This window comes from Coffea arabica, chromosome 8c, assembly GCF_036785885.1.
Source record: "Coffea arabica cultivar ET-39 chromosome 8c, Coffea Arabica ET-39 HiFi, whole genome shotgun sequence".
Classification (NCBI taxonomy): Eukaryota; Viridiplantae; Streptophyta; class Magnoliopsida; order Gentianales; family Rubiaceae; genus Coffea; species Coffea arabica.
The window spans coordinates 44450313-44464624 of record NC_092325.1 but is presented as its reverse complement, the minus strand read 5'-3'; the positions used below and the strand labels follow the sequence as shown (position 1 = coordinate 44464624).

Here is a 14312-nt window from a genome sequence, read left to right as displayed (position 1 = left end):
AAAACTAGTAATTTTTGAAGAAAGTATAACCAAAATAATTTTGAAAGTTTTTTCCCAACTTTCTTACATCTTTGTAATAGATCTTGTTGTATTAAAGGTGATAAAAAAGAAAAATAAAATTCTTGCACTAAAGTAAATGAGACAAATTTAAGAGACACAATTGCAATAAAATAAATAAATAAATGAATGATACAAATGTTTTAATTATCTAGTTAACAGAAAATTGGAGCTCCAAACACAAATTTTTGATTGAATTGATGAAAAATTTGCAGGAAAGATCGATGGAAGTAGAATAAAAATGAACAAGAATGAAAGGGATGAACAATTTTTATAATAGAGTTTTACAAATTTTTCTTTGTTTTATTCATTTGATTCAGGTTTCACCAAGAATATTCACTTTTTTTAGACAAGACGAGGAGAGGCGGATCATATGAGATTGTGAACCACTTTACTTACACTTAGGATTAAAAATTATAAAATTATATAATGAACTCTTATTTTTTAATATTTATATAACATACCCTGCGAGTCGGGTACTTGCGAGTTTTTATTTTGTTGATCCGTATCCGTATCTATTTTTGCGGGTAGCCGGCTCGTATCTGCTCTGCTAAGAAAAATAGGATTGGATATCTTATTTTTTCGAATTGAATCGGATCAAATTAGTCGGGTTTCGGATCGGCTCGAATTTTTTGCCCACCCTAGTAGGCCCCACCAGAGAAGGAAACGTATCCTTCCTAGTTATTCTCTTCTCTAATTGGTATTCGAGTACCAAACTCCCTAAATAATAGAAGTTCTATTACAAATTACTTCCTTCAGCTCTGGAGTGGTCTCACCGATCTCCAATTTTGTAACCAGTCACTTTACTCCCTTTTTGAAGTTCCCCACTTGCGACGAATCACGAGAATCTAGCTTTTTGGGTTGGGGTTAGGCGTGGGCACGCCTAATTGTCAAAAAGTCCTCTGAAATTTGATTTTTCAGCACTTTTCAGCATTACTTCTTGCAATTAACATAGACCAACAAACCTGAGTAGAATCCATCTAACAGAGCGATATTTTGTTCCAACAACTATGAAATAGCAGTGAAATAATTTATTAAAACGCACCCTATCAAACACCCTAAAAAACAGTTGATCCAACTTTTTTTAAATGGAATTCGGATAAAATGGAACCCAACTTTTTCCCAGCTGGCAAACTGATAGAAATGCCTATTCCATTCGGTTTGACAAGGCCATGCGAAACTGTTTCAATAAATTAAACTAAAGTCAGATGGGAGTACTATTTGGCTCCACTTCCCGCCAACCATGACCCAATAACCCTAGTCTCTTTTTTGTTTCCCGAAACGGAAGAAACTCGCACACGCACATCCCGTTCTCGTTTCACCCACCTAAAACCCTCCTAAAACCCTCCTCCTTCTTCTCCGGCCAAACCGACAATCCTTCTCCCAAATGGATTCTCAGGACGTCAAATCCGACCTAGTCCTAATCCTAGACTATGGCTCCCAATATACGCACCTCATCACCCGAAGAATCCGCCAGCTCTCAGTCTACTCCCTCTGCTTAAACGGCACAGCCTCACTCGAATCCATCCGTAAAGAAAACCCGAAAGTGATTATCCTCTCCGGTGGTCCCCACAGCGTCCACGCGCCCCAAGCACCGTGTTTTCCATCTGGGTTCATCGAGTATGTTGAGTCGGAGAAGATTCCTGTTTTGGGTATTTGTTATGGGCTGCAGCTGCTCGTGCAGAGGCTTGGCGGGCAAGTGAGTATTGGAGAGAAGCAGGAGTATGGAAGGATGGAGATTGAGGTGCAGAAGGCTTGTGGGTTGTTTGGGAATAGAAAGGTTGGGGATAAACAGGTTGTTTGGATGAGTCATGGAGATGAGGCTGTGAAATTGCCTCAGGGGTTTGAGGTTGCGGCCAGGAGTCAACAGGGGGCGGTCGCTGCGGTGGAGGACAACAAGAGGAGGTTTTATGGGTTTCAATACCATCCTGAGGTAAAATTTGTGTATTTAGCTTGAATTAATTGGTATATGAGGTAAAATTTGGTTGATAACGTTGAACTGTGTAATTGTTTGTACACTTTTTAATCATGCAGCGCTAAAAGAATGTGCAATTACCAAGATTAATGATCATTGCATTTTGTATTTGTCCAATGTTACAATGATCATTGCGATGGAACGTTTGTTACATGGGTCTCACTTTGGAAAATAACCAATTTTAGACATGTCTTCACTGCCTATCGGACTGGAACAATTCAAAAATTCTTGATTTTTTTTTCCAGCACGAAATTGGAGTAAAAGGTACATATAAAGTCAATGTTTTATTTAAGTTTGATATATGGGTTATTGGGTCATGTTGATGATGGTGTTATAGCTATAGAGTAGCTGACTTTTTTAGGCTGCTCTTGTTTCTTTAAAGTTTATACGTATCAGCAACAATACTAATTAACTCCGTACCCATAGCAAAGTGAGAAATCAAAGCTCCAAATATAGTACATTTCATTTATATACTTTGAAATTTCCCATCTTGCAGCTCTGTTTGCAAAATCAACCAGCTTTTATTCCCTCATGCCATCTATAAGTACTAGTATCCAACATCTATTGTGTAGGACATTTGAGACAAATGCTATGACATGTTCGAAGGATTTTTAACTGGACACAATTTTCTTAAAGCATCATGTCTTCTTAGGTGTAAGTCCGTAACTGAGCATGTGGCATCTTGTCATTGATCACTGTGGGGACTAAAAAAATAAATGAATTGCATTTTTCATTTTGCATGCTGCCTTGCAAATAAAAAACCGGGTGATTGATATATACAGGTAAATATGTCATGTTGGAACCATGTTCTTGATATGCCCCAGTGTTATAGAATGACTAAATAGTTCCCAGATTACTCGTTTAGAGAGACACCAATCAGACAAAGTGGGTGGCTAGCACTGTACAACCCTACCGTCTGTATGAAAAATGAAATAGAAAAGGATTATTTTGATTGTGTTTCTTTAGGTCATGATTTACATATACTTTATCTAAGTGAAAGAGTCATGTGACCGGTATGGCCATAAGCAAAAAGTTTGTTACTAGATATTTTACAAGTTTTTCAATATGGGGCAGGTCACTCATACGCATGAAGGGATGGAAACATTACAACACTTCCTTTTTGATGTTTGTGGTGTTAGTGCTGAGTGGAAGATGAAAGATGTCCTTGAGCAAGAAATAAAAGCCATTCAGGAAAAGGTCAGACTTGAAGATCATGTCATTTGTGCATTATCTGGGGGTGTCGATTCTACTGTTGCTGCTACTCTTGTTCATAAAGCAATTGGAGACAGGCTCCACTGTGTCTTTGTTGATAATGGTTTATTGAGGTTCGTATGCAAATGCTTTCGACTATTATGGTTCATTAGCATAAGTGCTTCATTATTATAGCAGACTCTCTAATGTTAAATTTTGGAGCAATCCTTAATGCATTTAGAAGATGGTTAGTATGGTCATGGTGTTGTTATGCTTTATATGTCACTAGGAGATACCCAAGCTACCTTATCAACCTTTCTTTGTTTTTTTCACCGCCTTTTCTTGTTCATGTTCTTGATTGGGATATCATATGAATCACAAAGTTTATTGGGAGAGTAAAAATGGGTGTTGAGGGATTGTGTTGCCTTTTCCTTCTTTTCCTTTCTTTTCACTATTTACCCTCTTTTACTTTTTTCTGTTTTCTGTTTTCTTTTTCCTTTTTTATTTTAATTTCTCTTATTCATGTTATGGAGATTATCCGAGTGAGCTTCAGCTTATATTAGAGATAATTAAGAAGTGACTCCTGTAAAAACTTGTGGAAGATTAAAGTAGTATTATTGTCTTAGAAGCTTGGAAAGAAAAAGCTATTACACAAAACACCCTTGGAATATCTTTTTGTTTCAAAGAGAATAATCAAAGCAGGCACCAAGTGCATCTCTTAGCAGCCTAAAAGAAGTCAAAACAGCTTTTAGCTTAAGGAAAGGTTAGGATCTGCTGATTTTATAAAGGCTAATGGTTCTATGGAATTTTGATATAGAAGTTGAAAATTTCTCAATGCTTTTCTGGTGTTGATTTGAAGGATTTGGCCTACTATCAGAAAATCATAAGAAAGACTGCACAAAAATATCAATTTTCATGTAACGGGTACTACTAAAGGTATCTTCTCAAACATCATGAATAGTAATGTACGAGAAATGACTTTGCAATGTAACATTTGACACTGTTAGGGATTTATTCATGTCTTTGGATTCTGATTCACTCTTTTGTTTGTTCTAGGTATAAGGAGAGAGAACGGGTGATGGAAACTTTTGAAAGGGATCTTCATTTACCTGTTACTTGTGTTGATGCCGCAGAGCAGTTCCTTAGCCAGCTTAAAGGGGTGGTTGATCCTGAAATGAAGAGAAAAATAATTGGAAAGGAGTTTATCAACATTTTTGATGCATTTGCTCATGATCTGGAGCAGAAATTCGGAAAGAAACCTGCTTACTTGGTCCAAGGAACATTGTATCCTGATGTGATTGAATCTTGTCCGCCACCTGGAACTCAAAGCACCCATTCTCACACAATCAAGAGTCATCATAATGTTGGAGGGCTGCCAAAGAACATGAAGCTAAAGCTCATTGAACCACTTAAACTTTTATTCAAGGATGAGGTTCTTAGTTGTATATCTCCATCCCGAAAACATTTTGATGATGTTTCTTCTGCTGCAATAAATGATAAACTGATATTTTAACTTGCTAATGCTTGAATTCATTTGCAGGTTCGTGCATTGGGAAGTATTTTAAATGTCCCAGAGGCCTTTTTAAAGCGACACCCCTTCCCTGGGCCTGGTCTTGCAGTGAGGGTTCTGGGTGACATCAGTCAAGGAAATGCACTGGATATTCTTCGCCAGGTTCTGGGCCATTTGTTCATTCAGGACAGGTCAGCTGTCTTGGTGTTACATTCTATGCTTGTTGCTAACAAATACGTCTTGTAGGTTGATGAGATTTTCGTTCAGTCAATCAAAGATGCTGGGATCTATGATAAAATATGGCAAGCTTTTGCTGTTTTCTTGCCCATAAGGTCAGTTGGAGTTCAAGGAGATCAAAGAACACATTCTCATGTTGTTGCATTGAGAGCTGTCACAAGTCAAGACGGGATGACTGCTGACTGGTATTTATGCGCTTTGCAATTCTTTGATTACCTCTATCGTTGTAAGCAATTGAGAAATGATTCTTCTTTGCATCTTTTGAACTGCATGTCTTTACAATCATACTGAACATATGCGTTCATCTATTAGTTTCTTCTTTGCAACAATGTTTAAAATATTTATTCATCTGTCTTATCTTTTGCACAAAAAAAGGTTTGAACTTCAAGTTGTAGAACTGAAATGGTTGCTTGATTGAATGCATAAACATGTAGTAGTAGGAAGGATTGGCATCCCTTCAAACTAAGCAGATTGTTGGACTAGTTAAACTTGTGTGAATGAGGATTTTGAATTGTTAAAACAGCTCATTATCATTTCTTATACTTATACTTACTTTTGCCAGGAGTGGTATGATATTTACTTTTAGGTTCAGTTTCAAGGATATGTGGTTACTTATGCCAACTGATTTTCTTCTCTCTCTCTCTCTCTCTGTGCATGGTGGTTTATCTGCCTATTTTCAGACATAAATATTCTCTCCTTTAGTTCTTTGTTTTCTTCTTTTGTTTTTTCCCTTCAGAATCCTATATCTAAATGGTTGGGATGTTTAGGTACAATTTTGAGCACAATTTCCTTGATGATGTTGCAAGAAAGATATGCAATAGCGTACGTGGTGTAAATCGAGTTGTTCAAGATATTACTTCGAAGCCTCCATCAACAATTGAATGGGAATAATATCATGTGATATGCAGCGTGGTTGATAAAGTTTGGAAAAATCTTGTGGCTTTCTGCTGATTTGGGTTACATTACTAAGAAAGGGAGAAGTTTTTTTTTTTTTTTTTTTTTTTTCCTGAAGCGTTGGATCTTCTGAGGTTCTAGGAATGGTCTCAAGTTCTGTAAGATAGTCTCTGCCTTCTCTACCATGTGCCCGAAAGACAAACTATAGCTATTCAAAGGTACTAATTCCTGTAGTCAAAGACGCTGATAAGTGTAGGGAAAAGAAATATTTATTATTTTTCACATTGTTTGCTATCTAATCTGCTGCAACCATATCTTTATACAGTGTAGGGGAAAGAACGTATCTGTCCTTTTTCTCCTCCTTGGTAGTAAGAGTTTCTGGTAAAAACAGATATATTCCGGAGAGAAGCAACTTTAGTGATTGAATTCGTCTTGAGTGACCATTGTCGTTTCGTTTGAAGTACATTGAATTAGAACAAGTGAGTTAAATGTTCATTGCAGGGTGTTCTATTAAGTTTTTAGAATGCTTTTATAGCTGGACATTCCACTACATGTGAAGGCTGCTTTCTTCTGCTTTGTGGCTGAACTCTGACCCCTCTGCCCTTCTTTACAGCAACAAATGCCCATCTGATTGGTTGCTCGCAGAGACAGAGTAGCATTGGCCTCAGCTCCACACTGAATTGCACTAGGCAGCATAATTTATTTTTGTTGGTCCAGTGATTAGGTTTTGGCGGATGCTACGAATTCTTTTTCCTCTGCAGCACGTTGCAGAAATAGAAAGAAAATAACGTAAGAGGAAATCATATAAAACTTCCAGAGAATTTTTATACGATAATAAACAACTTCAAGAGAGAAGTTTTTGAGATCATAAGCAACTTGAATAACATCGAGCTTGCTATCCGATTTCGTGAGATAAGTTGTACCAAATTCTACAAGCAAGTTGTCCGCTACAAGCCTAAACCAAAAGACTTGGGTCCTGAGATCAAATTTTTTTTTGCGTGTCTTTCTTGGTCATTTTCTAAACCAGTTGGAATTCTTCCTTTTCTTTAACATGGCAGAAGAGCCATGCTCCTGGTATTGCTTAGCAAAATCATAGATTACAAAAGCGTACCTAAACTTGAGGATTTGATTCATTAACAGCGGAATTGATTGGATAAATTGTCATTCAGATGATAAATTGATCGGATCTGCATGAGAAAAGAAAAAGAAGAGACAATCCTAAACTTAGCATCATTGTCAGTGCAAAGTTAAAGTCAGAGAATCTCAGTCACTTGAACATCTTTTATCGGGACTTGATTGGTAGGGACCAAGTTCTGATGCCAAGTTAGATGGGTGATTCAAAGTATCCTTTGAGGTTGCATTGTGAAATCCCGGTCCCCTGAAGCTTGACAGTTGTAAATTGTAAAGAGCATTTCTATCTTCCCCTTTTTCGACTTGTACTATTTGGTTAATATTCTTGAGCAGCCCTCTCCCATACTAAACTCTCTTCGTAAATTCCTTACAATAGTAGTTCGGCTGCGTCAGTCAAAGTTATCCTGTTAGAGCGTCTTGTGCTTAGGGAACTCATAATGAACCCTGTGGATTTTTCCTTTTTGTGCTCTGCTGTAAACAAATGTCTGCAGGTATATATAGGTATGTCCCACTTCAAAGGATTGTGGATATTCTGGATATAAAGAAGAACGCTTTCCATTTATTAGACTGCCCTCCTCTGGGCAAATGCCTCTTTAAACATCTGGTCCTTTTTTAACTGTCAGAATCCCTGAAAATATTGGAAGATTACAGCATGTTGTACATTCACTTGAGTCACTAACTAAAGCTACCATCATGAACTGAAACTCGTCTTGCAACATGGTCATCTTCAGTCTTCAGTACTTTCGGAGGACTCTCTGAAGTGCTCGTCTGATCATACCAGGTGTTGCAACTTTTGATCCCTTGAACTGAAATTCATTCCGTGAAAGCTGTTAGATAAATACAGTTCGTAATAGTGCTACTTGAAAATGCAACTTTCTCTACAAGATGGTAACTAGCTGAATTGGAGGTTCATTAATAGTAAATCAAGAAATAGGAATCAAACCTTAGCTCTAATTTTAACAGTGAGAGTTCCATCAGTGTTGGAAGATTGAACGGTGTGAGAATCTAGATTGAGCTTGCTTACTGCCTCCATAATTTCACAAAAGACAGACTCTGTCCAAGGACACTTAAGTTCAATCAAGGCATTCCTGTTGATCACTCTCACAGTTAGATCATCACTTGAGCGCTCTGTCAACGTACAGTAATTGGTTTCAGCTTCAATTTCTTCAACATTACTTGCCTTCCTCTTGCTGATTACGGGCCTCCTGCTCTTGCCAACTTTATTCATGATATAATTATTAGAGGTCCTCTCTGTTGCTTCTTGCTGCAGCCTCTTTGTTCTTGCCTCTAGCTCTATCGCCTCTTTGACGGATTCAAGCTCCTCTACTCTTCTTTCAAGCTCTTTCAGATAGTCAATTGCACCATCCAGTATTGAAACTTTATCAAGCTGGAATATGAGAAGCAATTGAGCTTCTATTAGCGCATTACGCGTTTCGATAATTACCAAAAAAAAAAAAAAAGGAAAAAATGATATTTAAGTACCTTGCCATTAGATGGGACCAATGATCCAAGCATCATAAATCTTTCGTTTAATTTTTCTCTCCTTTTCCTTTCAGCCAAGACGTGATTGTTATCAATTTCATCTGCCTCTGGTCTCCAAATGCTCTCTCTTTTGCCGTAGCCTTTACTGGATTTGAGTTTCCAGTCACCGTGCATCCTAGGAACTTCGAACACTACGCTCTTTAGAACTCTTTGTGACATCGCCCCTTGTTTCTGGACAAACTGTGGTCTCTCTATCTTCCAGCTTACAAAGCTTGATTCTTGATCGCTATTTGTGAAATATGGTCCCAAAATTAGCTGGTGCGAGCTTTTCAATAGAGCAGAAAGAACACCTTGATAGTGAGCATCATCACTGCGAAAGTTAAAGTGATCCAGTTTCTTTAGATTGCATTCTTGCAGGTCATGCTTAAAATCATGGTTTACTGTTTCTTCATTAGAAAGTGGAACCCCTTTTTCACCATTTGCATATGTTTGAGGTGTGCAGTCTCTGGAATTCATAGAGTCATGGATACAATTGCTAATTTCATCATCCATGAATTGCCAGCTTTGTACATGACAAGCCTCATCACTGATGCCTTCCATCATATGTGAATTCTGTGCCTGCTGATCAGCGTCCTCAAAACCAGTTGTACTGTTACTGGGAGAACAAATCTTTACGTCTTCGCATTCAACCAGAGGCTCAAAATTAGCTTCAATCATGTCATCATCAAGACCGCAGACAACAATGTCTTTGTCATTTGTATTTGGGACATAGTGAGGAATTTTGGAAATGACGGGGTAAGGATTATCCAGGAAGGCAGATTTTATGTGCCGAATGAGATTTCTGTCCTCTACGACCTTCAAATATCGTACAGCAGCAAAACAAATATGTCCATCATCAAAAGATAGGATTTCATTCAGATAATCAAAGTGAAGAGCAAGTCCAAGAATAAGGCTTACCGGTTCTGTTACTCCTAGCTCCACTACACCTCCTAGATGTGGAAAGCAAACAACAGTCTAAATGTAATCAAGAAAAGTGGGGAATCAAGCTCCAGTTAGTGCCATCATTTGGGTCAAAAGTACGACATTGATTTAAAATTTTCCCTGCATTTAGCGTTTTTAAAAGGCAGAATTTCGTACAAATTTCTGAATGACCTCAACAGGTGGGTACAAATATAAAAGGTGATGGCATGGCATATTACCTGAATGGATGCGCTCTGATGAAGGCAGCAAAAGTCCAATGATTGAAACCAAAAAAAGAAAAAAGAAAAAAAAGGTGTTAATCTTCTGGGAATGATGAATGATCCAATAAAATTCAGCAACCAGATGCCCCTCACTTGCCTTGGCAAGCAGAGACCGAGGGAACACTTTGCTGTCTGCCTGGTGAGCATTGCATAGCCACGTAATCTGATTCTTTGCTAGCGTACGTCCTGGCAATCTGGTAGTGGATTTCAAAGCAAAAACACTCATTCAATAAAATGTTAACCGGTTTAGATTTTAGCCATTCCAACCCATTCTTGACATTAATTGCCAAGAAATTAATTTTAAACCCTTGGATCATTCAAATGGCAAATTAAAGTAAGCAAAAGGTTCAACTTCGAAGTTTGGTTGCATTATTATTGCTCCCCAGCCTCCAAAGGCGGACCCAATGATGGTGACTAAAATTAGCCACTGGCCAAACCGGAGGGTGAAAATGGTTAGTATTATCGACCCGACCGCATGCACGTTGCCATTGCAGGTAAAGGACCATCGGTCGGTGCCCACTTGGATCATGGACACATGTGAATCAGGTCCTTGTAACTAGAGGAAGCAGTATGTACTTTTTGTCCAATTTGTTCAGTGAATTTAGATGGGTACACAAAAAAGGCATTTGTGAAGGAGACCCGTCATACCGTACTTGTACCATCATCAACAAGATTGCTTGGACGCCCATGCCATCATATGTCGAAAGCGGCCATATGCTTTCGTCACATTATTAACCAACTACCTCTAAGCTAATTGGCTAGCAGGCTCAAAGTTCTATATGAATGAATGAATGTAGGGTAAGGAATCAAATTTTTTGATTTGCATTCGCATTCGCCGACGAGGATGGGTACCCGTCTGATCCAGTTTCCTCCGGATTTTTCAGTGATCCATTTGGGTTCACTCCTTCCTCTTTGTGTAAAGTAGTAATAGGTGTATCCGTTTGGTCCAGTTCCCTCCGAATTTTTCATTTGGGTTCACCCCCTTCCCCGTAGTATACAATAGAAGTAGGTGTAGGTGTAGAATAGAAATTATCGTATCCATAAAAGATTCTCCTTTATTGATGAACTAATCTGATGAATCTTAATTTCTGCAATACCCGCAATTGGTATTTTTGACGAACTTCTCGTTGTTTCATGAGACTTCCCAATTGAAGATAATTTTCTTTTGCCGTGGGGATGGTGCTGGGACTGGCAAAGAGGAAGTGGTGGCAATGGTGGTGATGGGGGGAGTTTTTTGCAGCTGTGGTGACAAATGAACGTGGATGGTAGGCAGCTTTGCTAGTGCTAGGCATGACGAAGCAAAACGTATGTTAGGCTGCAAGGTGCTGCTGCTGTGGGTTGGACATTCGAGATCTAGGTTTCTAGGAGCCCAAACTCGTCAACCAAACACCGGAAAACGAATGGGAAAGCATTCATTTTCCAGGGAAAATATCTTACACCCAATCAATCAATCAAACAGACCCTAAATGAAAATAACATCCAAAAAAGGGCAAAAGGATGAAAAGGAATTTACCCTTGGCCGGTGATGAACACGAAAGACATGCAAACCAAGAAATACCACTCGGTATCTGTGAGGTCTTCTGGAGACAAAGCAACTGAAGGCCTTTTAGCTTGAGGGCTGGTGTCGGCTGCCGAGAGGGACTCATATAGCTCTCTCAGTTGCTCACTCCTCTGCAATTCCAGCTGATCAGCACTAGGCTCCACTGCTTGAATCGTTTTCCTTGTCTTTATATCTCCATTGTAGTATCCATCAATCCATTCTAGCACCCTACACAGTTAGTTCCAGTAGCATCAGATTACCTTATGCACTCATGAAAAATCTTCCTTAAGAGCTATAGTGCTGATAATTACTGATATTGTTAAAGTTAGAAATCAAAAAGAAACAAGTAAGATTGAAAGTCAGCATAATATCGCATATTTCTAGGTTTGTTTGGAAACGGTAAGCTTGGAGTATTCCACTGTTAGAATTTTGGTTAAAATGGTCAGCGAAGGTAATTTAGAAAAAAAAAAAAAAAAAGTTTCTTATGTACTAAAATTAATTGTTCTTACAACCTCAGAAGATTCCCCTGAATATGTACTCATGTGACGCCATTCATTTGTCTATTCCATATTCCTGGAATCTCATACTACATAGTAGTTTCTGCAGTAACCCTTTAGACTAACAATATTGAAAAAGGAAAAAGATACAGAGAAGGGCGGGGGAAGAAAAAGACCTTCTGAGAGAAAAATGGTGATGGAGGATAAAGGCAACAAAAATTTGCTGCAAAAATTCTGCGGAAGATTTTCAAAAAAACAAACAATTGAATAAAATAAAGGACGTCAGCAAAGCAGAAGCAGAATACTATTGAATACCCTGGTTGTCTACAGGAAATGGACCAGAAAATTGCATAGCTCCATTGAATACTTTTAACAGCAAGAGCGAGCTGCTTCCTCAGACTCTCAGCCGGTTGATTTTGGAGTCGTCCTGTTGCCATTGTCCTGTAGCACACTGCACACCCTTTCCTTCTTAAGCTGATAAGGCTAAACTTTGACTTCCGGCGGAATCCTACTTCCCAGCTTAGTATAACTCAAATTTGTACCCTACAAAAAGAAAAAAAACCGAAATTTGTATGGCTGCAAGAAGACTTTAAACAGAACCAACTACTAGCTAGTGCCTCAAACTTTTGTGATTAATCCACGAAGGCTTTGCTCGTAGGGAACTAAAGCGCATGCATAACAATGTGTTTTCTGCATGACCCTCAACTTCAAGACCTGGATTTTCCTTGATTCACACTCCAGAACGATAAGACCGGGATATGGGGGATTTTTTCAAGTGAACTCTCCCAGAAAAGTCCGAGAAAACTCTCACAAATACATGCATGTGCACGTGTTTGTCATGGTAAGTTCGGACAAGGTTTTTCATGGAGTAGAAAACTCACATCCATCAGGACCATCACTGAAGAGATAAGGATTTCGAGTTAACGGTTGATAGAGTAAGAGGACGAGCTGAAATTACGGGACAGACTGGAGAAGCCCACTATACATCACTATTTTTTTTTTGTTTGCTTGGATTACAGAAAGAAATTGATAGGGAAGAAAAGGGCAGACATTATTAAAGATCTCAGCACCTTTGGTGCAGGAACTGAAACATTTGGGACCTACAGGAGAGGAGAAGAAACCATCAACTTAAGTGGTTACGGTCCTTGTGGAAGTGAAAGTGAAACCATGCAAAAATAATTGCTCAGAAACAAAAATAGAAAAAATAATAGGCTAAACTTGTTGTATTTGTAGCTAGTTTTTACAATTTACAGAAAAACAAAATAAAGAGTACGACAAAAATCTTGGGTACTCGGACACAGATATGGTAAATGTGGAAACAAACAAGAAACAGTAAATTATCAGACAGGACTAGGACTACCAAGTTTTATTAGAAAAATGTGGAGCGTAATGCCATTATGATCTTCCTCTTAAAAAATATTTCCAAACTAATGCAATTTCAAAATGTATTCCCTTGTTAATATATTTGCTACCATGTGGACTTTAACTACGGAAAACTAATTAATCATGCTTAAACTTTGGCTTTGATAATGATCATAGTTTAGTGTGAAATATAAAAGTTTCATTTTAAAGGAAAAGAGAAATGGCCCATCGCAGAGAATCTAAGTCATAATTAGCATTAGAATTAACACCAAGGTTAGTTAATAGTCGTCTGGAAGAGTTATCATTATGCATTCTACCAATAAAAAATCATGAATTAACACAATAGATCTCTAAAGATTTTCTGTTTATTTGTATGGCAATTTATCATACACATGGCAAGAAAATTTTTTAGTTGCTATGACGATTTAATAAATTTTCAAATATATAAAGAATTTCCTCAAGGTAAACAATGAACAATATATAGAGGAGAAGTAGCAAAATTTGAGCTATTGAAAAAAAAAAATGAAGCATTCGTCTACTGTATGAATTTTAATTAAAATCTTAAGAATAGTTATCGACGTTTTAATGGAAGTTGCCTCTCAAGTTCAAAGAAGATAAAAGCAACAGTTTAAAAGTGATTAGTTTTCCATGCTTAAAGTCCACGTAGCAACAAACATTGAAACTGCATTAGTTTGGAAATATTTTTAAGAGGCAGATTATTGGGGCAATAAACTCGAAAAATGTGTACTATAGTTAGCGAAATTTTGCTTCGGACACAGCTTTAAGTTTAAGAGACCCAGGACGAGCTAAGCTCGGACATGGGGCTGGGGCGGCTGGAGATACGAGGGTAGATGTTCTGGTTCTGGTTTGGTAGATGTTCTGGTTCAAAACCCCAAAAAAGAAGGACGAATTCATGAATTAAAATGTGAGAAAAAAGTGATTGCGGGAGGCGGCCTGGCGGTGGCCTATAATTGCCTGGCGAGTGACGAAATCAATGAATATAATTATTGGTAAAAAACAATCTACAATTATTGTACGTCAAACAGTGTTTGACTTCGTATTCAGTGGAGGACACGATACTTAACAGTCTACTGAATAGTAATTTGTTTCTTCTGATCTCGTGCATGTGTACGTGGACATGTGGTAGCCCTATTTTTTTCCTTTAGAGTACCGTACCGTTCGACTTCAAAATTCA

At 38.1% G+C, this 14312-nt stretch overlaps 2 protein-coding genes across 3 annotated transcripts; one reads left to right on the top strand and one right to left on the bottom strand.

Annotated features, from left to right (window-relative positions):
- Window positions 1-1246: 1246 nt before the first annotated feature.
- LOC140013612 (uncharacterized) lies at window positions 1247-6146 on the top strand. Its single transcript, XM_072062973.1, has 6 exons — window positions 1247-1990; window positions 3107-3357; window positions 4280-4655; window positions 4764-4895; window positions 4980-5155; window positions 5738-6146. The coding sequence occupies exons 1-6, from the start codon at window positions 1445-1447 to the stop codon at window positions 5859-5861; spliced, it is 1605 nt and encodes a 534-aa protein (XP_071919074.1). The 5' UTR covers window positions 1247-1444; the 3' UTR covers window positions 5862-6146.
- Window positions 6147-7534: 1388 nt separating this feature from the next.
- On the bottom strand, window positions 7535-12839 carry LOC140013611 (transcription factor EGL1-like). Of its 2 annotated transcripts, none has more exons than XM_072062972.1 (9): window positions 12380-12839; window positions 12071-12298; window positions 11232-11486; window positions 9816-9912; window positions 9677-9691; window positions 9435-9491; window positions 8478-9332; window positions 7939-8382; window positions 7535-7801 (listed from the first exon to the last, which is right to left on the bottom strand). In XM_072062972.1, the coding sequence occupies exons 2-9, from the start codon at window positions 12190-12192 to the stop codon at window positions 7730-7732; spliced, it is 1917 nt and encodes a 638-aa protein (XP_071919073.1). In that variant the 5' UTR covers window positions 12193-12298; window positions 12380-12839; the 3' UTR covers window positions 7535-7729. The 2 variants fall into 2 exon arrangements, with proteins under 2 accessions (XP_071919073.1, XP_071919072.1); XM_072062971.1 differs by having other exon boundaries at window positions 12637-12839.
- Between the last annotated feature and the right edge of the window lie 1473 nt (window positions 12840-14312).

Coding starts and splice junctions, on each gene's coding strand:
- LOC140013612 (XM_072062973.1), top strand. CDS start 1,445: ATGGATTCTCAGGACGTCAAATCCGACCTAGTCCTAATCCTAGACTAT. Junction 4,656..4,763: donor AACTTTTATTCAAGGATGAG/GTTCTTAGTTGT, acceptor ATTCATTTGCAG/GTTCGTGCATTGGGAAGTAT. Junction 5,156..5,737: donor GACGGGATGACTGCTGACTG/GTATTTATGCGC, acceptor TGGGATGTTTAG/GTACAATTTTGAGCACAATT.
- LOC140013611 (XM_072062972.1), bottom strand. CDS start 12,192: ATGGCAACAGGACGACTCCAAAATCAACCGGCTGAGAGTCTGAGGAAG. Junction 11,487..12,070: donor ATTTCCTGTAGACAACCAGG/GTATTCAATAGT, acceptor CTAACTGTGTAG/GGTGCTAGAATGGATTGATG. Junction 9,333..9,434: donor AGCTAGGAGTAACAGAACCG/GTAAGCCTTATT, acceptor CGATATTTGAAG/GTCGTAGAGGACAGAAATCT.